The sequence below is a fragment of the Pocillopora verrucosa genome, chromosome 8, assembly GCF_036669915.1.
Source record: "Pocillopora verrucosa isolate sample1 chromosome 8, ASM3666991v2, whole genome shotgun sequence".
NCBI lineage: Eukaryota > Metazoa > Cnidaria > Anthozoa > Scleractinia > Pocilloporidae > Pocillopora > Pocillopora verrucosa.
In genome coordinates this window covers 16923487-16949571 of record NC_089319.1, presented here as the reverse complement: position 1 = coordinate 16949571, position 26085 = coordinate 16923487, and the positions used below count along the sequence as shown (strand labels likewise).

The 26085-nt window shown below is 39.1% G+C and overlaps 1 protein-coding gene and 1 non-coding gene across 2 annotated transcripts; both read left to right on the top strand.

Annotated features, from left to right (window-relative positions):
• The first annotated feature begins 384 nt into the window (after window positions 1-384).
• On the top strand, window positions 385-3820 carry LOC131779180 (kyphoscoliosis peptidase-like). Its single transcript, XM_059095703.2, has one exon. The coding sequence runs from the start codon at window positions 760-762 to the stop codon at window positions 3178-3180; it is 2421 nt and encodes an 806-aa protein (XP_058951686.2). The 5' UTR covers window positions 385-759; the 3' UTR covers window positions 3181-3820.
• Window positions 3821-8721: 4901 nt separating this feature from the next.
• On the top strand, window positions 8722-18285 carry LOC131776703 (uncharacterized). The gene is made up of 8 exons (XR_010718566.1): window positions 8722-8918; window positions 11123-11265; window positions 12079-12238; window positions 12607-12719; window positions 13197-13343; window positions 13901-14114; window positions 14924-15154; window positions 15233-18285. It is a non-coding gene; the product is annotated as an uncharacterized protein (transcript).
• Window positions 18286-26085: the final 7800 nt, after the last annotated feature.

Here is a 26085-nt window from a genome sequence, read left to right as displayed (position 1 = left end):
CTTTCAGTTTTTTATCTCAGTGAATAAATTATTTAGCCAGAACGAAAAAAAAATTAATATACGTATGAGTTGGAGCCATTCCTGCCTGCGGTGAAATACACGAAACGCTCCAGTCTCTGGTCGTCCGCCTAAACTGACTAAATAAGTTTTTTCAGCGGAGCTTCTCAGCGGATGCCTTTTTCATCGCCGGAATATCGCTGAACGACGTCGCTGAACAAGCTAGACTCTGCCTTTTCTTCATTATGTAAGTAGCCATTTCTTGTGTGACTCATCGGTGATTTCACATTGACATTTCATTATTCCGCTTCGAGACGCGCGGTTAACCATACTCACGAGCAAGGAGTTAAGATATAAGTTATTAATTTTTACAATTTTTATCATCCAATCACAGGTCGGAGCCATTCCTGTATTTAGATCTGATGAAGATGATCTGCCCATTTCGGCTTTCTCGCGTTTGAAGCAGATGTTGTTATTATTGCAGATGGCCATCATAGCTATATGTCAATACAAGGTTAAACTTAGAAAATTAAGCTTTTTTAGTGCTCTTTGTGCTTCGCGGCTGCCATTTACATCATTTAACCTCACTGGTGCTCTTTCATTGATCATCCATGACTGATCAATTTGCTTATTATATGTTGCCATTAGCAACGTTCCTTTGTTCAGACACAAGCAGAGATTGTTGTGGCGCAGTAGTTCTCTCACGCTACACTAAACAAGCGACGACACTGGACAGTAGCTATTTGTTTCTTTCAGCCGACAATGGGATGTGGAACATCAAAATCGGTCCAAACAGCCGTCGAGACAACAAATCACAGTCAGAATACGAACGACAACTTTGAATCAAAACCGACTGCACCCGAGGATAAAGCTCCTGACACCAGCCTCATTGAGAGAGGTGAAAATCAATTTTCCATCGGCTATCGAGTGCATGTTTCTGGATACACGGGTGCTGTCAAGTTTGTCGGTTATCTAAGCGGCCCAAGTGGCGGTGAGTGGATAGGAATCGAGTTAGACCATCCACATCCACAGGGGAACGATGGATTCTTCGATGGAGTTCGTTATTTTACTTGTGCACCGAGGCATGGCCTGTTTGCTCGACCGTCGGTGGTATTTCATCACAAAAATGCTGAAAATATCATTACAGCAACGAATATTTCTTTGGAAACGATCGCTTTTATTCAAACGAACATTCGACGGTTTCTTGCAAGGATTCGACTAGAAAAATTTAAACAGCGCTCGGGAATCGAGAAGCAGATCGACGCACACGTGTTCGCGACACCAGTGGAACAAACTGAGAGCGTCGAAAAACTGAGCACCTACCTGACAAGTCGATGGGAGGGAGACAGGAACAAAGCTTACGCGATTTTCCGCTGGCTGAGTTTCAATGTCGCCTACGATGCGGATGGCTTCTTTGGAAGGACGGAGAGAAAGAGTGGCGATGCCGAAAGCGTGCTACGCCATAGAACAGCAGTGTGCGCTGGTTATGCGAATCTTTTCGACGCACTTGGTAAAGCTGCAGATCTTCAGGTGCATACCATAAATGGCTACGCCAAGGGTTATGGCTTCGAGCCCGGCCAGCAGATTAAAGAGACAAATCATGCGTGGAATGGCGTCCTAGTCAACGGTGAGTGGTTCATTTGTGACCCCACGTGGGGTGCTGGTTACCTAGGAGCTGATTTGATGTTCCATCGCAGCCCAAACGTGTCCATGTTCCTGATGGACCCCGAGTATGCAATTTACAGCCACTACCCATCGGACGAACAATGGCAGCTCCTTGAGAAACCCATCAGTAAGGAAGAGTTTGAGAAGTTGGTTGTGCCTTCTGGAAGAATTCACCAAATGGGAGTGGAAATTCTCAGTCACAAGGAAAGCATGTATGATATTGCTGATGCAGATCACATCGAAATGATGTTCTACACTCCATCGTTGAAGATGCTACGAGGTGATCTGAAGGACTTCTCAGGAAGAGAATACGAAGGAAGAAGATGGACACAGATTCTGCCCTGCGGGGTGAACCAAGTGAAGCTCAAAGCACAGTTCCCTGCCCCAGGAAAATACAAGCTGAATTTGTACGTAAGGGACGAGCTGATCCATACTAGATGGCATGGTGGAATAGAGTACATTATCCAGGCCAAAAGAGGAGTTAAGAAAAATCGAGGCGGATTCCCACAATTGGGAAGTGAGTTTTATGAAGCAGGATTCAGTCTTGATCATCCATTAGAGAACACTGTATCCGACGATGGAAAGGCCTACATCTCATTACAGAACTTTAACATTCAAATTTCGCACATCGTGGGTCGGCTTGATCTTGTGGGAGACGAAAAGAGACTAAAAAAAGACTTCGGTGAATTTTCATTTTGCTACTCAGAGAGGACAGAGAGTGGCTTTCGAGTGATGGTGCATTGCCCACTTGCTGGGGAGTACACTTTGAAAGTGTTTGCCAAGTATTATGGCGAGGGAAAATCAGATACGTTTGTGTGTACCTACTACATAAATGCACTCGCTGGTGTAGAGCCTGTACCAGGCTTTCCGCGATTGTCGGACAGCTTTGTCTCGTGGGGCTTGGAACTCAAAGAGCCCCAGCACAATATTTATGCCCCGGATGGACGAGCTTCCGTTAAGCTGAAGACCCCGGAGAATGTATCAGTTTTTGGTCGTTTAATGAAGGAAAAACAACATCTTGACCACAATTTGTGCTTCAGTAACACAGCGGAGTATGTTGAAACAATTCTTGCTCATGCGCCTGAAGCTGGTGTTTATAAACTGAATGTGTTTGGTAAAAAACCCGAGAGCAAAGACAGTGAATATTTAGCAACATTCATGATCAAGTCTGATCAAGCAGCAAGCTCAAACCCAGGCTTCCCCTACCTGAAGGACGAGTTTAAGGAGTGGGGACTGAAGCTGGTAGATCAGTTGGAGAACATTACTTCAAGTGAAAGTATTGTGAAAGTCACATTTTCTAATCCTCACGGTATTTCCATTACGTCGTGGCTGTTTGATGCAAATGACAAGCAGATTGGCAACTCTTGTCCAGTGGAAACCGCTGACAAGATGGCTGTCATAACATGTGAGCTTCCTAAAGCTGGGAAATATAAACTGAATATGTTCGGAAAAAATCCATTGATCGAGAGCACAAAGCAAGTGTATCTTTGTACATACAAATTGTTATTCAAGAAATGATGTCATTTCAAGAAGGAAAAACATCAGAAGCACATAGGTTTTAATAATCCTTTCATCTAATTAATGTATTGCTGAAAATTCGAATTTATTCGCTGTATCTTCAGGAGATTCTCTCCCCAGTTGTTACTGTAATTCTTATGCCAGATTGTTTAAATTTTCCTTGCATTGCATACGCCATAGGCTCTTGGATGTTTGGACAGCCTGTAAGAATTAACATCTTTGTTTAGGAAGGGGAGAAGGTTTCTTTTACTTTTATGTATATAAAACGTGTGATATAAGCACTTATTCCAATCGAGTTTTCATTCAACTATTTTCGTTTATTTCATGGTCCTTGATAAAAACTATTGCTCATGCACAATTTACCTTGTGCGGCGTTTAAACCAGAATAAAAAAAAACATAAAAGATAAATTTCAAAGCCGTTACATCTTTTACGAGGGAACTGGTTTTATAGGAAAAGGAGTGGTAGGGCTTTCGATTTGATTTCAAGAGAGTAGCAAGCTGTAGATCGTACTATTACGGAGGCGTAATAGTAATTAATTACCAGAGGCGCGAGGTTACAGCCCATTAAAAGTTACATTACAAGAGAGTAGAAATTCCTATCAGTATCGTGATATGTGTAAAAAACCAAACCAAAACCCGTTGTGGCAAAATAAGTGGAAGACAATAGCTTGGGGGGGGGGGGTCTGAAATGCTTGTCAATACCCCCATTTGCGAGAAAATTTCTTACCTTGTTAATCATTTTTGTTAACATCATACAGATGAAGAGAATACCAATAGTTGATTTTCTCCTGTACAGACGTTGTAAATTATGGAGTGACAATGCATAAAACCGAAGAAATACACCAGGCATAAACATTTTTTAGTGGTGGATGTCCTTCCTGCTGCGTGCCAACGAGTCCGTAAATGCCCCAGGTAGAGCTGCGATGTAGGTGCCCTCCCCCCCTCTCCCCCGTGAAAAATCCGAGATATGCCTTTTGAATAGTGAGCCTAGTCGTGGAACTGTTAGACAAATCCGACGGAACCGCCCGAAGACGGACGCTAGAAACCGGAATCGAGCGCAGCCGTTCCGGAAGACGGACGATATTGTCCGAAATCGTTCGGAACTGTTCGTAGTCGGACGCAAGTATCCGGTAGGGTAAAGTCAACAGCTGTTTTTTGTGGACTCTAAACTGTTGGTCATTAGTAGATAATCCCGCTATGTTATGCAAGAGACTAATGTCTCACTGCGTCATTGTTCCATTAACCAGCGAAGTATATTTTTACTCATACTGCATTTAAAGGCAATATGGGGTTCGATCGGTAAAGAAACCCTGAAGGAGATTAAACAAGATGTAAATTACAACCCACACTTCAAAACAGCTGATAAATATTCTGAAAACAGCCAAACAGACAAAACACCATTCCAAATTAAATTTTTCTTGCAGAGGACTAAATTACTTTTTTTTAAATTGTTTATGATAATTAGCTCGTTCTTTAAGAGGTAAACGTTAACTTATTTTATTTTATTTTTGCCAGATACACGTTCCAACGCCAACTTTACATAGACTTGTTGAATTATCTCTTTCTTTTCCATTTTTACTTTGGCTATCTCCATTATTACGTCCGCGGCTGACAGTTGCTAAAAGTTAATCAGGATCCTGGCCTGTCTTTAGGAGATTTATACAGAAATTACCGCTTAGATGTCGGCTTTTACAAGTTTTATTTTCATGAAAAAAGATAACGATCTTTTTGTGCAGTGGAAACTTAAGTTTTCGCTCTGTCGAAGTGACTTAACGAATCGAAAGACAAACTGAACAGCTAGGTTAAGTGTTACTGCTAAAGAGGAAAATAATTAATGGTGTTTTTAGTGTTAACAGCTACAGTGTTGAATAAAAACGCGCACAAAATTTGTCACAATTTGTGGAAGTAGGTTTAGTTTGAACACCTTGCGTTTTATGCAAATGCTGATGAAAAGTCATAATAGAAAATATATTTTTTAATTTTCAATAAAAAGGAAACCAATCCGCTATCAGTTTTCTTTGTTAGATGAGCAGATGGACGAGTTAATTACTTCCTTAAATTGAAAGTTTTAAGCGCCTTAGTCGTACAAAACTGGAGGAAAAAGTTTAGAGGGCGGTGAAAAATTTTAAGTACAGCTAAGGATCTTCAATTGTGGCTCTGACATGGAACCCTTTAAAGCTACTTTTTGACTGTCTTGCGAATGAAAGCTGTCAAGTTTATTAAGTGTGATCCGGAATCTTTGAAAGGCGAAGGCAGTTCGCTACGTGGACATTCGACTTCAGAAATAAATTCGTTGTTATGCACTGCTAAGAGTAAACACGGAGAATTTGATCATAATTCTCTGTTGGAGGCGATGGACGAGCGAATGAAACGGGAGGAGTCGATTTTGTCAACAAGTCCTCATAAGAAGATTGTTAACGCTGTCCGTTATGCCAAGACAATGAACTGCTCTCTTGACTCGAGCCTGGAAAAAACCAAGGACTTGTTACATCGCGAATTTGAGCGTGAAATTCGACGCATCTTCGACGTGCAGCAAGCTGCTTATAAGGAGCTACCGGCAGGCAAGAGAACCACACGCTCCCAAGTAACGGGAGTCACAAACAAACAGTTCCGTCGGCGACTGAGTGAAGTATTAGCGAGCCGAAGGAGATCTGAGGAGTTTAAAAGAACTTACACACGCTTTTCCCTACCAAGTCTATCTCCAGTTGAACCATCGAGTCGGCAAGAAAATGTATACGTTCCTTTATCCCGCCGGAAAAAGGACGGCGAAATTATCTATTTACCGCCGATATAACTGCAAGGAAACCTCCTATTTACAAAAAAAAAAAATATCACAATTGTACATCTCATCACGTTAAGGGGGACTTCCCGTTTAACTACGTAGCAAAGTATACTTGCCTATTGCATAATGATTTCTGACAGATTTACCGAGTTGTTCTTATTTTAAAGACAGGTTTCTTTTCTAACATGTACTCATTAGCTTCTTTTTTTATTTTGGTTTTTTAATTCATGATTTCCAAAATTTCAAATGTCCTTCATCGCATCGGCCGTTTAATTTCCATAGTTCCGGTTTAAATGTGAAATACATCAAAATGCTTTTTAAAAAACCTGTCACTTGTGCTTGTTAGGGTTATGAAAATCGTTGATCGTTTTATTTGTTAAGATCACGTTATCAAATTGATACTTTTCGAGTTTAGTTAAAAACGTACTTTGTTCGCATGTATTTTCTAGATCAATATTACAGCAGTTTATTTGTTCTCTCAGTTTTACGTTTTCTCATTTTCTAAAATATAAAGTCTGTAGCATAAAAACTATGAAAATATGTTGAATTACAGAATAACATTAATTTTAAACGAGCCCTCGCACTCTCTAAATTTGCGACACAAACATATGAAGGTGGAGCAAGGCGGACACATTGTTGGAAGAACTGTACAATAAACTAATCATAAACGACAGAGCTGAGATGTTAGGACTGATTAAAAATCTTTACAAAACAACAGAGCTAATGATTAAACGCTTTTCCTCCATCAGTTTATTTTGATATTTTTAATTGATTGCGCACCATGAGAGATCATTTCTGCGTTTTAATGCGAAGAGAAGCTTATGGTAATAATTTGTCTAGGCGCCCTTTTTCCAATAAGCGCTCGCTCTTCTGGTTTAAAGCGCCTTCTATCTAGATTGTTTTGTTTAATAAGGTTATAAGCACCCTCATTCAATTAAGAGCCTTTATTTCCATAGACACCCCTAGTCTGTGTCAGTGATAGCAGTGCTAGAGTACATTCCCCCTACAGACTTTAGTATGCAATTATTCACTGTATATTTTTTGTTCAGTTTACACGTTTATGCTACGGTTTCTGTTTAAATAAACAAGAAAATTAAATTTGCATAGTGTCTGCTATTTCTCAAAAAATAATAAACGACCTGTTCCCAATAAGCGCCTTTGTGTCGAAACGTGAGCGTCGTCCCTAGCGGAACCATGAGGAAATAAGCGATCCGGACGCTAAATCGAATCCCTACGGTAGGTTTTCTCGAACCAAACCCGGTCTAAAGTAGGGTTACGAGTACCTCACAAGAGAACCTCATGATCGCAAGAGCCACATTAAAACGATAAAAATAACCGATTCAGTTCTCAATAATTTCAGATTACGTAATGGGACATTACACTCAATTTAAATGCGTCTGAAAGACTGACTCCTCAAGATTAAATTAATATCTTTTGCAGTAAATCCTTTTAAAAGCACACTCATGGTTGCGCACGTTAAAATTCCTTAAAACTCACAGCCTACTTTCCATTTTAGAAGCACAGTCTTAAAAAAAAATGTCATCGATGAGGATGGCATGAATAAAACTTATCTTGATAAGGATCATGTGATTGTAAAACATGATCAGTCATCAGCAGAAAAGAAGAGATAAAAAGACTGCATCTCCTTGAGCCAAGATCTTGACAAGTCACCGGTAAAACTTTGTCAGTATGGAGGGAGCCTATAACTTTTAAAAAATTATGGTGATTCCTCAGAAAAAAAGGTTTACGAACAATTTTTTAAACTTTCCATAAAATTACCTTGCCGATGTCTGTTTCAAAGAAATAATAAAAAGATGGGTAACCGAACTTGTTTAGGGAGATTAAATGGCCGGGCCAAACTTATACCATTATTCCTGTACTGGCACTAATAACGCACGTCATTTCATCGGTTCACGGCATATCTTTGCTGCAAGCAAGATTTTTAAAGTAACACTTGAAAAAAAAACTGATAGGTAGAAGTCTCGAGCGTATGGAACAATTTTGATTTATAATTTGTGGGAAAATCATGCCAATTTAAATGGCAATCGACTCAAAACGTTCCACGAGTCGTTCCTTTCAAGGTCAGTAATGTGCATCCTCGAGTGCACGCTCTTAGCTTTATCTTTTTTTCCCTTCGAATAATTTTTTAAAATTATTTCCCATATTTAAAGTGCGATAACTTGTAAAATAAAAATATACGTCACACGTGCTCGTTCGAGGTGCTTAAGACTGGTCACACCTCTTTACTTGATCATGGATTAAAAAACACTACCATGTTATTGGAATGTGCAGTGCGCGAGCCCATTCCCCCAATTATATGATTTTCATGCGGATGTAAAGGTATGCTGGCAGAGCAAAACGGAGGAAGCACCTTAACCTTGAGATTAACTTTCATAACTGCCTTTACCATAAAAATCACAAAAAATTGACCTCGTCCCCCTAGGTTGAGGATACCTCTCCCCTTTGTCTCCACGGTGATATAATATAAATTCAAAGAAGGCTATCTCATCAACAGGACTGTTCACGTTTCAAACCAACTTGCCTCGTCCTCAGATGAAGGCCGCCCTTTTGCTGTTGTCTCCACGGTTGAGTGGTAAATTCAAAGGGTTTTTTTCTGGTAAATTTCAAATGGCTTTGTCAAATTTTTCGCGCGCTTCAATAATTTAGCGGGTTTTTTCGAGCGGGTAGAACCTGTTGATCACAATCCAAATTAGGAAAACTCGCTTGTTGGCAGTTGTAAACTAGCGAAGCGACTAAATCTCGCGGGTTTGCTTCGTTTCTTGAACGCAGCTATATTTTCAGGGCTATTTCATTACAAGATGGTGTGGTTAACCATCGTTTGGAAGAAAAAAATTGTACATGAGGTAATTTTCAAAGGAATGGATATTGTTTGTCTCAAGCTAAGAAGTGTTGACGGGAAAACAGGATAAAGAAATATGGGAGTTGTTTCACAAGGTAAGATACAAGTCTGTTCTCTTACGACGCGAGGTAGTTCATCAGCACAGTCGATAAGTTGATTATTAAATAATTTCAGTGGTGATTCTGTGGATGATACAAATTATGAAAGCCTTTACAAAAAGCTTATAACTCAACGGAAAGTTTACTTTATTGACTGACATGGAATGAAATCAGAGATCCGGCAAGTACTTTCATTTCACCGATGATAATTTTTCTTTAGCGCTTCAATTGACTTTCGTTAATTTTCAACGAAATCAAGTTTTTAATTATTTCTGCTTAAACATTACGAATTTAACCAGGTATCTCATGAAATACCGAGGATTTCATCCCCGTAATCGCTGGAGAGTACTTTCTAAACTTGAAACAAAGGCATCTCATAAATACGTAATAATCAGCATCCATCGAAAATCACAAAAGAAGTGAACAACTACGAACTGGTTAATTTATGTTAGGTAAAATATTTGATAAATGGTAAAAATTCAAACTGAATTGAATGCGTGATTTCCACAATTTCGGTCGAGTCTCTCATTCCAATTATCGCTCATCTTTAAAGAATAAAATCACCCTATCTCAAAAAATACCAATAGGGACAGGGTGTACATAAAGATGAAAACTACCCAAAGCTTCGAAAATTCGGCAAAATATGAAGGCTCATGTCAATTTCACCAACAAAAAATGATAAATCTATGCTCTTAATGGAAGTTAAAATTTAAAAAGGATTGAAAAAAAAACCGAAAAATCACAAGCAAAATGAACTTTCATAAAACTTTCAGTAACTGGCCGCAGAGCACAAGACTTAGCTTGTTAAAGTTGTGAAATTGATCAAGGCTGTTTTTTAAAGGTTTGATTCACGAACGTTTATAGATTATCGCCATGTTTGGTTAAAATATTTTATTCGTTCTTTTTAGCTAAATAACTCATTCTAAGTAAAGAGGTATCAGAAACAAGAGTGCCAACAAACTGGTCATAGATTGATAAACTTGACGAATCACAAATAATTGTAATTTTCAAATTTTTAAGATTAACAAAAGCCTACTTTCAACACCAGACGATATATAATATCGACTATTTCATTGCTGCCTTTTGCTTCTTTTGAAAATGCTGCGACTTGCAAGATTTACACTCCTTGGGCGAGGAAAAAGCCTTGAAAATAATGATCCTCAGTAACATGATACAACTAAATTTCTTTTTTTTGGTCCAGTCAAAATTGAACATGAATTTAAAGAAAACTAAAAGGCCGTTACTATTTGTGCGAGAGAACGATGTGCGACGCTGTTTTATTCATTTTTCTTCAACCTATAAAAAAATCAAACTACCGTAAATATAACATATAATGGTGATTTATATGACCTGAGAGAGGTAGCTTTTATAACTAAGAGCTCCAGTATTTTTTAATGAGTTTCCATTTTCTTTTATTCGTCTCTTTGAAAGACATTTATGATGAAAAATATTAAATTTGAATTTTTAACTCGTACATGTATATCTCGCAAACTTTCGAACACTGCTTCCGCGATTAAAAGGCTGTTGATCGCTCCACACATATTTTGTCATGGTACCAGTCACAAATGACCTTTAGGTGTCGAGGTAACTAATTTTCTCCAAACACTACGCGGCTGGTCCTGTTTTCATAATGAGCTGGTAGTTATTTGAAGACCTTGTTCTTGAAACACAGCTTTTACGAACAAACTTCTGCTGAGAGCTGAAAAGTTACAACAGAACAGAAAAGGGATCGTTTAAATTATACGTAAAATGCAAGATACATTGGTGAAATCGTGAGGATTCGAACCGTAGTGAGTTCAGTGAATGTCAGAGTTTTTTTCGTTCGCTTGGTTACATCGCCTCACGTCATTAAGAGACGACAAAGGATGACTTTTTATGTTTAATTTCTCATTGAATTTGTTTTCATTTCACTTTTATAAACCGAGTTTTTCCGAACGAAAAATCATTCCATAATTATCACACAAATCAGAAATCACACTTATAGCCACAAAATCTATAAATTTCAAATTTTAATGAAGACTTATTGAACACTTTTATCCAAGGATCACTTGGATTCTTTTGAAATCCGAACACGTCGAGGAGGGCTGATCAACCGGAGTCTTTTTAAAATGTTAAATGAAAGTTGTTTATGAACCAAATGACTCAAATCACCAAGTGTGTGCACGATCCTGACTGAGCTAACATTCCTTTTCTTCTCGTAGATTTTATGGCTTCATTCAGTCGCACTTCCCGGTCACTGACCCTTGGAATATTAGTTATATTTTACTTAATCCACTGTCTCCATGCCCAGCAACCCCAACAGGCACAGAAGCCTCACATCATTATGATTGTAGCCGATGATTTAGTAAGTATATTTTATTTTTTTTCCTCAATAAAGTTACCCTAGAGATTGAACCTTCCACGTATGCATTATGTAAAAGGAAAAACGTTTGATTGATTCTTTTTTATCTCTAACGCGTTCGAAGAGCTGTTTAATTTATCTTCAATATCTCAGGTTATTTTTAAATTATTTTCTTAAAACCTATTTCTTTTTATAAGATAAAGGAAAAACGAGTTTTTTTTTGGGGAGGGGGGGAGAGGGGAAGTGGATGACTGTCACACCACAGCGTTGAGATACGAACTAAAAGCAATCAGCGTCAAATTTATTAAGAAGCAAGCGGTCAATGTCACAAAAATCGAATTCATAATGAACTCAAATTTAAACTGATAGGATCTGGGCGCAAATTAAGAGTGTGTTTACGATGCAGTCTCTGGATAATCAACAATTATTTCATGAGCGCAAGTTGGACTTGAGATGGTAAATAGCCAACGAGGCGCGTAGCGTCGAGTTGGCTTTAACCAACAAGAAAAATAATTGTTTGATTAAATTTTGTTAAATCCCGAACGTTTTAATATTTGGAGCCTGTTTTTTAGCTCTGAAATAGGTGGCGCAGCACATTTTCATATGAGGTGACGCGGATTATGAGCTGATAACCGGAGCTGGGTGAACCCATCAGAACACTAGAAATGCAATATTCAGAGTTCAAAATTTAATCAGTTTGGATAGGGAATGAGTATCCACCACAGCTATGAATCAATTTTTAACCACTCATCTCATTTTATCATCACTCAATTCTACTTCGGGGGCACATTTCTAACAAAGCTGTGTCTTTTTCAGGGCTGGGATGACGTCAGTTTTCACGGCTCGCCACAGATCCCCACGCCCACACTTGATGGCTTGGCAAATTCCGGGGTAATCCTTAACAATTATTACGTATCCCCGATTGACTCACCCTCCAGGGCTGCGTTCCTGACTGGAAAATATGCCTTGAATTTAGGTAAGAAATAAGTATTTTTGGATTAGACTATTTCAATTGAGAGTAATGATATATATTCAAAAATTGAATTGCAATCACGAAGGCAAGTCTGATCTCGTACCCGGATTCTCAAGCTTAGTTGGCTCCGCGTGAGATCTTGGCACTTAGTAAAGGCCATATAGAGGAAACTCACGCGATGCACCAAGCGAAGAAAAGTCAGTAAGGCCGGGCGATTATCGATGTTTTCATTCATTTGTTGCTCGCTTGAAATGCGCCATAAAAGCGCGTAACAGATACGTAGTGCGCAAATGATAGAGGGCATACATGGGGCGTCTAAAAAGGAACCAGCAACTTTGAACAATCTTGTGCTTTTTCCTAAAAATTTTCAGGCCTTCAACATGACACGATACATAACAGGCAACCATATGGAGTGCCACTAAAGGAAAAGCTTCTGCCGGAATATTTGAGACAGTTAGGTTACTCAACCCACGCTGTAGGAAAGGTAAACTTGTGGTGATTATAAAATATATGTATTTTCTCAGTTGGCCGAAGTAAAGCGATTGGTTACTTAGGAAAAGGAAAGACTTTTTTTTAACAGAAAGCTTTGGTCTTTAAAAGCACAAACAAGAGGTCATAAGAATGGCGTGACAAGTTTTTGCCAAAGTACTGAACGACTGGTTGAGTTTTTTCGTTGCGAAAGGCAGCACTGCATAACTACACAATATTAGTTTAGCAAAATAAGAAATAAAAACACCAAACTGGGGAAAATTAACTAAAAGTAGCATAGAGAAGATTACCAAGGATTACAAAATCAAGGCCAGACTGCTTAAAGAAACGGACAAGTGCCGCAAAACTCCATTGACCGGCACAAGTGTTCACGAACCTCTGTTTTACGTTAATTTACCTTTGAATTCCATGAGTGCAACACTAAGCTTCGATCCCATTTTGTCGTAATCAGTAATCTGCTCTCTTCTCGCAGTGGCAGCTGGGTTTCTTTGCCAAGGAATTTACTCCCACTTACAGGGGGTTCGATTCCTTCTACGGCTTCTTGACGTCGGGACAAGATTACTTTAGTCACGTGTCTTATGACGGAAGCTATGGGTTGGATTTACGACGAAACTTGGACGTGAGTAATTTAAGCATTATTTGGGGTTCATAAAGCACTTTGTGATGATTTTAAAAAATTCTTGTTTTCACTTTTGTTATTTATTTCACAGTTTGTTATTTACTCCGATTAATTGTTCAAAAAGAAAAGGAAAACCTATCGCACGCGAGATACATTGGCTACAGTAAAGCAGAATAGAAAAACTTAACTGCATAAGGTGCTTAGACAACAAGCAAGTAGATGGATGACATCTAAGTTGCATGAAATATTCGTGCAACTTTAGAACTAGCCAGCGAGCAAGCCTTTATTATTAGTACTGTAAGACGCGCGTTTTTCCGTATGCGGGAAGATTTGAGACGATTCGGGGAGAGGTTTGCCGCCATGCAGACTTCTTACCGCCTTGTGCAGCTCAAGGCTTCTTACTTTTGAAGAAACGCCCGTGCTGAAGGTCTAATGATGAGGACCAGCTCGCAAGCTACAGTAAAATGGAGGATAACACCGAACGCTTGCGATATTAACGCAAGTTCTGCGGAGGAAAATGATTAAAGCATTTTAACTGTGTCCGCTTTTGTTTTCAGGTCGTGTACAATGAAACAGGTACCTATGGCACAGACCTGTTCACACGCGAGGCTGATAAAGTACTCAATGATCACGACGCCACCAAGCCGTTGTTTTTGTACTTTGCCCAACAAGCTGTTCACGTTGGTAACCAGAATAACCCTCTTCAGGTGCCAAAGAAATACCTTGATCGGCTGGGATACATCGGAGACGAGAAAAGAAGGACGTTTGCAGGTAATGAGATGATGACAGAGCGCTTTACGATGATGTGTCAAAAAACAAAACTTAAGTCAAGCAAACGTCCAATCAGAACGAGGAAAAATGGTGACAAAGCTAGGGAAAATTGATTGTAAAAACTAGTACCCTGTGGCGCGAGGAAACGCTAATGACAGAGCGGTGATTGATTTTAGTCTTGTTTCTGATTGGTTGAAAAGATGGGAGATGAGATTTCTAGATCAATCACAGAGCGCGTGAAATCACACAATCCAGGATTACTTCTTCATATTACGAAAGTTTTATTTCAAGAACTTCTCTTTGACAGGTTCATCATTAACTAGTGCGAGGTTCATAGGTTTAAAATAGAGAAATGAACGTTTACTCGTTTGTCTCACGATGTATAGACATTTAAGAGTCGACGCGTAAACTTACGACTTCGTTGCCTGACGAAGACCAGCAGCATAGCAGTCAAAACGTCGCGATCAATACAGTTGATAGTTTGACTCTACATTGTGAGACAAACGATTAAACGTTCGTTTATCTATGTAACCACGATGAACAGCATCATCTTGCATAGCAAGATCCCAAATACTTCCTCGGTTGTTGCACTTGCACCTGATCAGCGCACATTTATTCTTTCAGCTCAATTCTCAGTCGCAATTCTAGAATATCAAATTTTTAAAAGACCACTACAGTAGCCTTCTAAAAAATTCCACAGTAGATTTTTCTTTTTGTAGATGCCAAGGACTCATATGATACAATAACCCACGCAATATTTGCTTTGCACTATATAAACTTTATGCACCAAAATCTTCGGTTTTCTACAGGTATGGTGTCAGCTCTGGACGAGTCGGTTCGACAATTAGTAACAACATTGAAGAAGAAAGGACTCTACGAGAACTCCATCATAATCTTCACCACCGATAACGGAGCAGCCGCTGGTGGATTGGACAACAGTGCAGGCTCAAACTACCCGCTAAGAGGTGCCAAAAATACTCTATGGGAAGGAGGTGTCCGCGCAGTTGGATTTATCCATAGCCCACTCATAAAGAAGAGAGGTAAAACTAACTTATTAATCATTTGCTGATTATGAAATACGAAGTGATATTTACAATTATGCATTACTCGCGTTCCAGGTCGAGTTTCAACTGCCTTACTGCACGCTTCCGATTGGCTTCCGACCGTCTACCATCTGGCCGGCGGCGACGTGAAAGGCCTGGGATCCATCGACGGATTCAATGTATGGGAAACAATTTCTAGCGATGCCCAGTCTCCAAGGTACGAGATCCTACACGGTCTGGATTCCATGAAAGAGAAGAGGGCAGCTCTGAGAATTGGAGACTACAAGATGATAGTACATCAAAACCGCAGTTTCTATAGTGATTGGTACCCAAGACCAGAGAGTCAGCGCGAGTTGGACCAGGCTCCTAAGCCAAGTGTACTCAAAGATGCGGCAGTTGATTGTACTTTAAAGCACCCACATCCTCTTCTGTACACAAAAGCACCGATTTGTAACCCCGAGTTGAAGCCTTGTTTATTCAACATCAAGTGGGATCCATGCGAATACCACAACCTGGCAGATTTTATGCCAAACACCTTAAAAGTCATGATTGACAGGCTTAAGTTTTACTATCGAAAATCTTCACCCGCGACATACCCTCAAGCAGATGACAGCGCAAATCCTGATCAGCACGGAGGAGTCTGGGGCCCATGGCGGGACTCACCGGATATTGATCAGACAATGAATGATTACGTGTATCCGAATTCATATTATGATTCACCAAAATTTTCCCCTGGCAATCCTTCCAAGAGCCAACTCAATCATTTCTTAAGCGACCAGGTGACTGCTTCCGCCCCGAAGAAGGAAGCAGCCCCCACAGAGGTCGAGGATATCATCATTAATTTCCGAGATCCAAATCAAGGTAAACCCGCTACCCTAGCAACAACAGCAAAAACCGCTCCCACACCAACCACGGCACCCCCAGCTGTCATGACGGAGTCGACTGCTTCTACAGCTTCACGATTCACACCTCCACCTTCCATTCCTCCGGCGATCGTCTCCGATGTGCCGCAGAAGAAGCTGGATTATTCAGCACAGAGGCCGCAACCCTTCCGACCGACCGGATTCCTCAAAGGTTTCTTCCAGCATCAAACTGTTGACTTTCGTCCCAGTCCTAAACCAGTGCAGCTCATCCCTGACACTTTGAAACAAGTAGAGCACATGGTGCAGGAGGAGCACGACAAACCTGTTAAATATTTCAACCCGATGACTGTAAAGCCGAGCAAGAAAATGCCCGCAATACACGCATGGCCAACTCAACAGTCTCTCGTACCAGAAGACGTTCAGAACGTTGTCAAACAGAACGGGTTCTCAAAGCACCTGGCATCGAGCCACGTGGAGGAAGTTTCTTTGATTCCAACACAATCGCCTGTGAAATTAACTCACAAGGTGTCCATGTTTGGTTCACACTCGGACAAGATAAGCACACTGCCAGAAATTCTCGACATAATCGATGAGTCCACGTCACCAAGCGCGTTCACGGCGGGAGGTAGCGGACAGCGCGAGATACCGAAGATATTCGATATTATAGACGAAGCGCACAAGCAGCAGAGCAACGTCAAAGAATTAACTTCACATAAAGAAGGGCCAATAGCAACTAGCAAACCACTGACCAGCAAAGACGTAGGCTCAGGTATGGGTGTAGCCTGACTGGACTACCGGACGGAATCTCAGTGTTCGGCAAACTGGGAGATAAAAAGATTCTGTCGAAATCGCACGACGCCAAGGCTAAAGGAAGGGAGCATATTGTGGCGAAAGAGAGACCTGACAAAGAGAAGAAAAAGCCGGCAGTTCATAAATTCATCGGTAATATTACCATTGACGGTCGTCGCTATCTTATCATGGGAACAGAGAGCGAAGAGTCAGATTCAGTCACCACACACGTTCAAGGCGACAGAATTACTCTGCACCTTCCCAAAGCGAAGAAAACCAATACTCACAGTCACAGCCACAAGATCAAAGCTGACAGCAAAACCCCAGAGAGCCCAGACAGTAAATCTGAAATCGGAGAGATCACCGATTACATTGACATGGATGAAGATGACAGTGCTAAACCCAAAAACAAAACACTGGCTGCTCATGACATCACCGCTGTGCAGACCGCGGGCAATAACACCAAGTGCGAGAAAGTCGTCCAGCTTGATACATCCGACAATGCTGTCGTTGTGTCCTCGGTCGTGATTGTCGTGATTGCTTCGGCAATGGTCGTCGGTGTTGCTGTTGTTGCTATGGTTGCGGTGGTCGCAAGACACTGCCAAAACGCTAGGAATTAATTCCATTTCTTTTGATTATTTTTTCGCAGAGAGCTGAAATATTTTTATTGTTAAGTAAACATGTGATTTGCAATGTACAAAGAATATCGAAATGAAGTGTTGATGAAAACATGAAAACATCTATATTCCAATTTTTTTTTCCATTTTTATGTCGCTCTTTGCAACTTCAAGAGCTGCAGAAGGACTATGGGTTTAATTAAATCACTTTAAAGTCAAATTTGTTTAAGCTATCATTCAGTTTTCTCCATTTTTTTTTTTTTGAACTAAGGTTCTAAAAAGAAAAAGTAGAAAGCGTCTCTTTCAAATATCGCCAAATCAAAAACTGTACCCACGAGAACCACAAGGGTAAGAGATACTAAAAAATTCTTTTTGGTCCTCAAATGGCACATGAAGGTTTTGCATTGCATTTCATTAAATTACAGCAAAATTAGTTAAAAAATATTACACAAACATCGATGATATCTTAAATCTAATTTTCACATACATATATCGACTATATTGTTTAGGCGTTAAATATTTTGAGGTGCTTTTACTATGGTATTAGCCTCCTTCGTTTTCTCTTTTTTAACAAAAATAGGCTGACATGAAGTGTGAAAACACGAAATGTTTGAAGAAATTGTGGATCTTTCCTAGATGTGACGTCATCACAACACATTGCATCATTTTACAAATTTAGAATTATATTTTCTGAAATCCACACTGTTATCAAGCAAAAAACAAACAAATAATTCAAGGCGAGTTATGGCTCAGAGAATGTTATTGTAATCTTTTACCTGTCTAGAAGATCAAACGTTGCGTTTATTGTAATCTGTCACGAGAGAAACTAATAAAGTAGTCTGCATGTTGTGTCATTCGGTTTTCTGTCCTTTACTTTATTGATGATTTGTTTACATCTGATGATCAGAGGTATTTGGGTCTGGAAATTTATGTTCGAAGGAACTGCGCTCATATACAATTGCTATATAATGCGCTGAAGAAAGCAGATTAAATGTGATCTGATCGAGTCCGAAACTGATCCGGAACTTACACAAACATGATCCACGATGTTACAGTTATCAATAAAGAATTATGCCGGCATTCTTCTGCCACCAAACCAGGCCGACAAAGTTTCAAAATATTTTTGGTTCATAAGCAATTTATCCGCTTGCAGCCTGATAAGTCAAAAATGTAAAAAAAACGTTCAACTTAGAAGAGTCTTTCTCACTGATTTTTTTTAAAACCTTGATAAGGCTTGATGTACCTAACACAGACTTAGCGTTTGCATGAGAATCTGAAAACATGAACGACATCTAAGATTCGAATCAGCTAGTTCTCCTTTGAACTGGTTAAGGGAAAGAAAGGTCAAGAAACGATCACGGTTTTTCGCACCAGGTATTTTTTAGCTACAAGGTTTTATCGACTATTAAAACATGGTGGTGCTTTCGCATTTTACTTATAAGTATGGTACTTATTTTTCAATATACAATATCGGATGAGGACATTACTGTAATCAAGAGCTTCCTTGATTACAGAATCCTCTTAATTTCTTTGTGTCTTGGCATAGTTGAGATTTTTTTTCAGTTAAATTCTGTGTCTTGTAGTTCTTGGCAACCCTTTAAGCTGAAGCAAGAAAGATACGTGATGTGGTACAAAGGATTTGGATTTATAACGCCTTCAAGATCCTTCAGTCTCCTGATTTATTTACACCGACTTAAAGAGGCGTTGCCCTATAGGAACAGATAAGAGAACATTCTGGAATAAAACAACAAGTTCTTTTCCAAACCACAACACAATGTAAGTTACCCACGTATCTCCGAAGAATGTTCGAGATGGATTATGTATATGCCAATTCAGGTACCCTACATTTATCGACGAGGTACGAAGAGAAAGATTGCTTCAGAAAAAAAAGAATCCTCAACTCTAGAGAAAATCTTCTTATCAATTACTGTATTTAGGATCAATGTTCCCTATGCTATGCAATAGAAACCGTGAATTAAAGGATAAAGCCTCGTCATGCTTGCATGAAACGCAGTTACGCAAGTCTGATGACCTCTTATAATCTTTTTGTCCCCATCTTCCGTGATCTCTCATACCAATACAGGAATTAAACGTGCTATCTTCTTGTCAGTGATACAAGCTCTTAGGAATTTCCTTTAATGCATCCAATTATCCTCACGAGATTCAGTATAGATGATGATAACTATCTGTGTATCTGTTTAGCCTCATTTTAAAAAATCATAATTTTTCGTGATGTTTTCCTCAAATTTAACCAGTGCCCCTCATTCGAGCTAGTTCGTATTTCGTGTTCTAGCTTTTAGGAATTAGTTTTAATGTCAGATATGTTCTGATAACCCTGGTTTTTGTGCAACGGTTCAGATTGTACGTTGAAATATCTCCCTGCGCAGGATGGAGATAATTATATATAAAGCTCTGATTAGGAGACTTAAGCAAGAGAGAGACGATGTCGATTCGCATATTATACTGAAAGCAGATTTCAAGGTCTGCCAAAGCCGAGTTGTCACTTCATTAGTGCAAAGTCTAGCCTTTCTAAGTTAGAGAAACCTGCGAGATCATTCCTTTTTCTTCACGTTCCTACGTAGAAATATCATGCATCGTTTCCAAGCACGATTATGCTATATGACCAGACTTTCTTTCAGCCCTAAAGAGGTCGGATGTATTTGCGCATAGAGTGCTAAGTAACACCGTTGTGTTGAAAGAGACAAGACTCACCGAGCATCATTTCGGCCGGAAGACACGAACGAATGCTTTCGAAGAACAATCTATTTTCTGTGCTATTGGCAAATTCAGGAAATCCTTTCATTAATCTCATTTCTTGTCTTCTTCAGTTGGATCCTGCTCGTGGTAGACGCACGCGAAATTTAACATAAGTCACTAGGCAGTTTGGCAAGCTTGTTGCGGTATAAAAGGTTCATAATGAGGACAAACTTCTATTCTGTTCTATTGAACAGTAGAGTTTCTGAGAGACTCTCTTTCTAATAAAGCTGTCTCCAAAAGAATGCTTCATTGCGCTTTCTAACTCAAACCGTTCTGTTTTGACGATCAACGCCTTATGAAATGAACCAGACCTTTTTTAATTTAATGCTAGACCTCTTTAAAGAAAAAGTCCAACGAAATACTAGGTTCATTTTGGATCTGATGAGACAAGGCCGAAATTTTCACGATGTGAAGCATCAGTAGGGCTTTCTCATTTTATCCTTGACATTAAACATAAATTCAAAGTACTTTGATGGTTACGAAACACTCCTTTTAGGGCAGACCCAAGATGCTGTCTAATAGTAACGAGAACTTCCCATGCTTTTAGGAAAGTTTTAACAATTTTGATTTGCAATAGCTAACTTGGTGATTCCCTTTGCCCACTGATTGGTCCAATTCTCGTGCACCAATCAGATTTACTTCTTAAAGCAAAGCGCATGCACACGGTTGTCGTCCGATGCTCCCGCGTGGCTCTCGCGTGGCTCTCGCGAGATTCCTATGACGAGCATTTCGTTGATATTGACCGACTTAATGCGTTGTCCTTCGATCTTATCGCGACTGGCATCTTAAATTACTTTTGATTGTGTCGTTCCATACTGTCTACGTTTAGTTTTTTACTAATTCACACCATAAGGACCTATTTGTTTTAAATTACCTGTTTATTTACGCTGATGGGAATTAGTCTCGGAGATAAAAAGATATGACATTTTGCTATAATTAACCGTTTATGTATTTTTATCGTTTAGTAGAGATATCCTTTAAGGATAACCTCAGGTAATTTGTTTCTTCATAGTTATTCAGTCGTTTTGATTGCGACGCTTTAAGCCTGTCTTAATTACTATTATTAATTGTACGTCTACAAATTTAGATTTTATCGCTATGTATCTACGAAAACCCATCCGTCTATATATAACTCAACCATTTATAAATACATATTGAGAGATAGATAAAAATTTGAAGTAATTTCACTACGGTTACGACATTGGACAAAACATCAATTTCTTTCCAATTACCTACCTTCGAAAGATATCTATTTGACCTTTCAAATCTGAAAGAAAAATAATTAAATGAGAGTTCTAAATTTATCGCGAAGGTTTAATCCAATTAACGATGCATCAAAAACTAAACAAACCGCTTTTAGAATAAGTGATAATTGATGGACAAAGACAACGTTTGTTAATTTACCTAAATAATTACTGCAGTTAATTCAAAAGCTATTAATGCGAAGCTGTTGTCATCGTGTTCAATAACTAAGGAAATTAGATTACAAAGAACCGTGAGAAAGTAAGCGCTTCGGATGAGTTATCACGCAATCTCTGAAGATTCCGGCATGGCCATCTTCCGCTGAAAAAATAAATAACAAACCACTGATGACAGGGAAGTGTGACACGTTAGCCAATTAGATGGGGTTACAACCTCATTTTTGTATTTCAAATTGTGATTATTTGCGCATGGAAATCATTTGAGAAGTAATGTTCACGTTTGCTGTCTGTATTTAGCGTGCACGATCCGTGAGAGATAAAGCTGTCGGCTTAAACGCCGTCCCTTTCCGTTTTTAATTCGTTTCCGAAGAGAAGCGAGCATATCATAACTGGCCAAAGTAAAACAGTTTTCGGCGGCGTTTAACCCATTTTCGTCAGCCAGTCTATCAGCAGTCATTCATTGTCGGCTTACTGTCTCGCGTTCTACACCAGCCGGCTGCATGAAAGACATCGCAGTAAAATTAACTGGAGATTAAGCAATGTTTGTAAATTAATAGCTTTCAGCCCAAACAGAGTTCTTCTATCTTTTCTATCTACATAACAAATCCTTTGTTTTTTCAGCCGGCCCTAAACTAATAGTAGTTAATTTAAGTTCATTGTTATTTTTAGCGCAATGATTATCTAGATGAATAACGAGATAATGCAGAGAGGCGACGAAGTGAACAAATATGAAGAAAACTCGCTACTGGCCGATAGAAATAACATAATTTGTGGAAATTTTCTAGAAATATGAATAAAGAGATGCATCCTAGCTTAGCTTGAACAACTTGCAATTCGAGGCAATAAAGGAATAACATTTAAAATACTTTCAATCAAGTTTACAACTAGTATTTGCTTTACTATTCAGGGATTTACTCGGTTAAAACAACAGATTACTGCTTGATTGGAATAGCTTTGTGTATAATTTGGATTCATGTCAAAATCACCGGCCGGATTCTTAAATGGCATTCAAAAGAGAATCAAAATTGAGCTTGTACAGTTTGAAAGACGTACCAATTGCACAAGATACTACCCAGTGTCAACTATCAATCGTCTTCATAGTTTCAATTTTTGCACACCAAAAATTCCAAAATTTTGAAAAACGCATTCATAGTGCGCTTTTTTTTTCTCCAAGTCCAGGCCTTAATTAAACAATAAACTTTTCTCATTTGCTGCAGAGGGTGTTCATTTAAAATTACGCAATCCATTTTAGAAGTAATCCAGATTTCTGCCAAAACCGTAGTGATGAAAATAAATTTAGAAAGTTTAGACGCGCAGTTTTTTCACGGTTTACTTTCTATTTCGTTTTAAACATTGTTCCAAAACTGCAGCCTCACAGTCTGATCTGTGCCTGATAATCACATTATTATGACGAACGGAAATTTGCAGAAAAAAAAAAGAAGACAATTGAAAGGTTATACTTTGAAGAGGACTTAGAAGTGTTTTTTTCCTATTTTTTCGGTGCTGTTGTCTTCCCATACTACTTAACCCACTTCTGCGCTGATAAATACTAAGAGCCGCAATTCATATATTGTTCATGATAAGATATCTAAGCAGGAAATGTTTGTCTGGGAAACTCGTAAAAAAAAAAGCTCGAATTTTTCCCGAAACACTTCGCAATTTTGTTACCAAGTATCCTCGTTGAAAACAGTAACACATTGCTCCCTCAATAACTAAGTATTTCCTGGTTATATTTCTGTCCTTAAATACTGGCACGTAACAGTTTGAAGCTAAAAGTCGTGTTTTCTCATCAACAGATATCGAGATGATAGAACTATCAAGAAAAATTGGTTCACGTAAATTGAAGCTTTTTTAACCCATCCGGTCTTTCAAGGGAACGTGCATAATTTCTCGCCACAACTGTATAGAAGGTTACGTCAAACCGTGATCTTGACCTGCGATGGCCGCGTCACTAAGTAACCGGCAACACCTTTTACATACCGGTAACTAATTGTATCCGACGATGTCTAGGAAAGGGAACTCGACAAATCAAATGAGGATAACGCATTAAACATGACTAATCAAAAACAATGTTTTTATCTTTCCAAAAAATAGAGCTATAAGTTAAAATGATTTAAGTCAATGGTGTCTGTTATCTTTTTCTGAATTTCAAGACCGAAGGGCTTGCCTCAAAGAAGCAATTCCTGCTTAGCGGATAATTAAAAATATCCCATCGGTAAACAGAGTGAGAAAGATGAAATATTTTGAGCTCGATCAACGAATGTAAAAGCTCGTCAGTTGCCGGGTCCAGGGTAGGACAAAGAACTGAAAAGCCGAGTCGTCCAAGAAGAGTCGACCGGCAGACCTTCGGATTTTGTGGCGCAATGCCCTTCCACTGCTACTCTCCCAGACGTATTTGTTGGGAAATCAACTGCCTTCCCTGCTCCTCTTAATGTTTGTCTGCAAGATGACAAAGACAAATAAGAAATAAACAGCGGAGGGGGGAGGAAGACGAAGCAGACATTACAGAAGTTGTTCTGGAGAAGTGTCCCAACTAATTATGTCTGGAAGTGTGGGTCACATACTTTATTCACGAGGGACAAGCGCCCTGAATTTCAAAACGATAGGACCAACTGAGTATCAAAAGCGGTTTAACTGTAAACAATCAGAAGATGTTGGAATATTTTGAGTTCGGTCAACAATCACAGAAAGCTAGGATGTTATTCACGTGTTCTCTCACGTGTAAAAACTCGCAGAACCTGCTAAGGAAGAACACAAATCACTCATAAAATTCAAGAACTTTCTACAAATTTAAGTTGCGACTGGTTGATAATTTTCTGAGACAGTAATCCATGTAATCCTTGTATAGTTATTTCTAAAGTCCGCCGCAAACATAATCGCCGTTCCACGTGACTCTTGGACTATGAAACGAGCTAACCTTTCGTGCCTTTGGATTTCATTTTATTGTCCCCACGAAGTTTCAAAGTCTTTACAAAAAAGCAGTCATAAACCAAGAAACGTCCTGCCTTGCATCCCTCTTATTGAAGAACTGGCCAGTATTACTTGAAATGTCACATGAATTACAAAAACAACTTGAAGAAACTTCGGGAATTGAGACATTAAAAAATAAAAAGGAGAATCTGCTTTGGCTGAGAGTTCTAAGTATTTAGTAACGATATTGCATAAGTAATAAATCAGATCGAAAGATCAAGTGTAAGCCATCTCAGACATTTAATGTAGCCCGAGGTAACCGTATCTTGAAATTTTGCGTTGGAATCTTCCCTAACTAGTTATTGAAAGGCTAAGAATACTTCCTAGCAAACGACTTGAAAAAGAAGCATTCCACACTCGATAGGGGCTACTTTGAAAAATGTTTTAGTCATTCGCCCAAGGGTAGTGAGAGTATCGGGGTCTTTTATGATGAGTTAGGAATTTCAAGCGGTCTTCGCCTGCATCAGTCATCAGGTCTTTGAGTTCTTCATTAATCGTCTCTGTCATGCTGTGAAACGTATCATGACTATTTCAAAACAATATATCATCTTATATTAAAATTTTTAACCTTGTTAGTGGATCAAAAGTCTCAAAGAACTCCGCAGGCGGCGCAGGATGGATAGCATACAAGGACGCTTGGAAAAAATTACACTTCATCTGTTCGGACATCCTCCACGGACTCATTTATTTCAAAAGGAAATGAAATAACTATTGTTTTGGGTTTCAGGAACTCAAAATTGTTTTCTATACACTTTGGCAAGAAATACTTACCTCGTGACAACCATTAATCACTGAACAAGGAAGAGTTTAACAAAGAAGTTTCCGAGCTCGCGATAACATTCCTTTGCTAAGATAATCTCTAAGAACGGCTCAAACCCGCACGTTTTTTCCTTTTGCAGAATTTTCTTAAAGTTCTAATCCGTTCGGAGATATGATATATAACTTAGAGATGACAATGTCTTACGCCCACATCTGCTCAACAAGCATTCTTCTAAACGTTTATAAGAGCTAGTACCATTTTAATTACAATTTTTTAATGCAAAACATGAGGTGAAGTTTAAAAAACGTTGTTAAACATTCGGAAAGCCGCTAAAGACAAAGAAAACATGTTCAGAAATGCTGGTGGAAACCTTAAGAATATTACTTCCATCTAGAAATTACTATCAAACGGTTTTCACCGATGAAAAAATAAACGGATAGACACCTGAGATCGCAAGGGCATTAATTCCAGATAAACTCCATGTTGACGGTTGTTTTCTGGTTGTTTATTTAGCAATTAGTAAAATAGAAGGAAAAAGTATATTTCTTCAAGTAAAAAAAAAGGTCAAGAGGTCTCATTTCTAGCAGCAAAAAAAGATTCAAAGGGTGTACCTGAAAAGCCTCCAAAAAAAGACAGTTTGAAGTGTCAAAAGACTTCCCATCTCTATCATTCAGTTGGATCTGATACACGTACAACCTCACAAAGGGCGTGAGGTTACAATAACAACGGTTGCACTCTTTATCTCATAAAC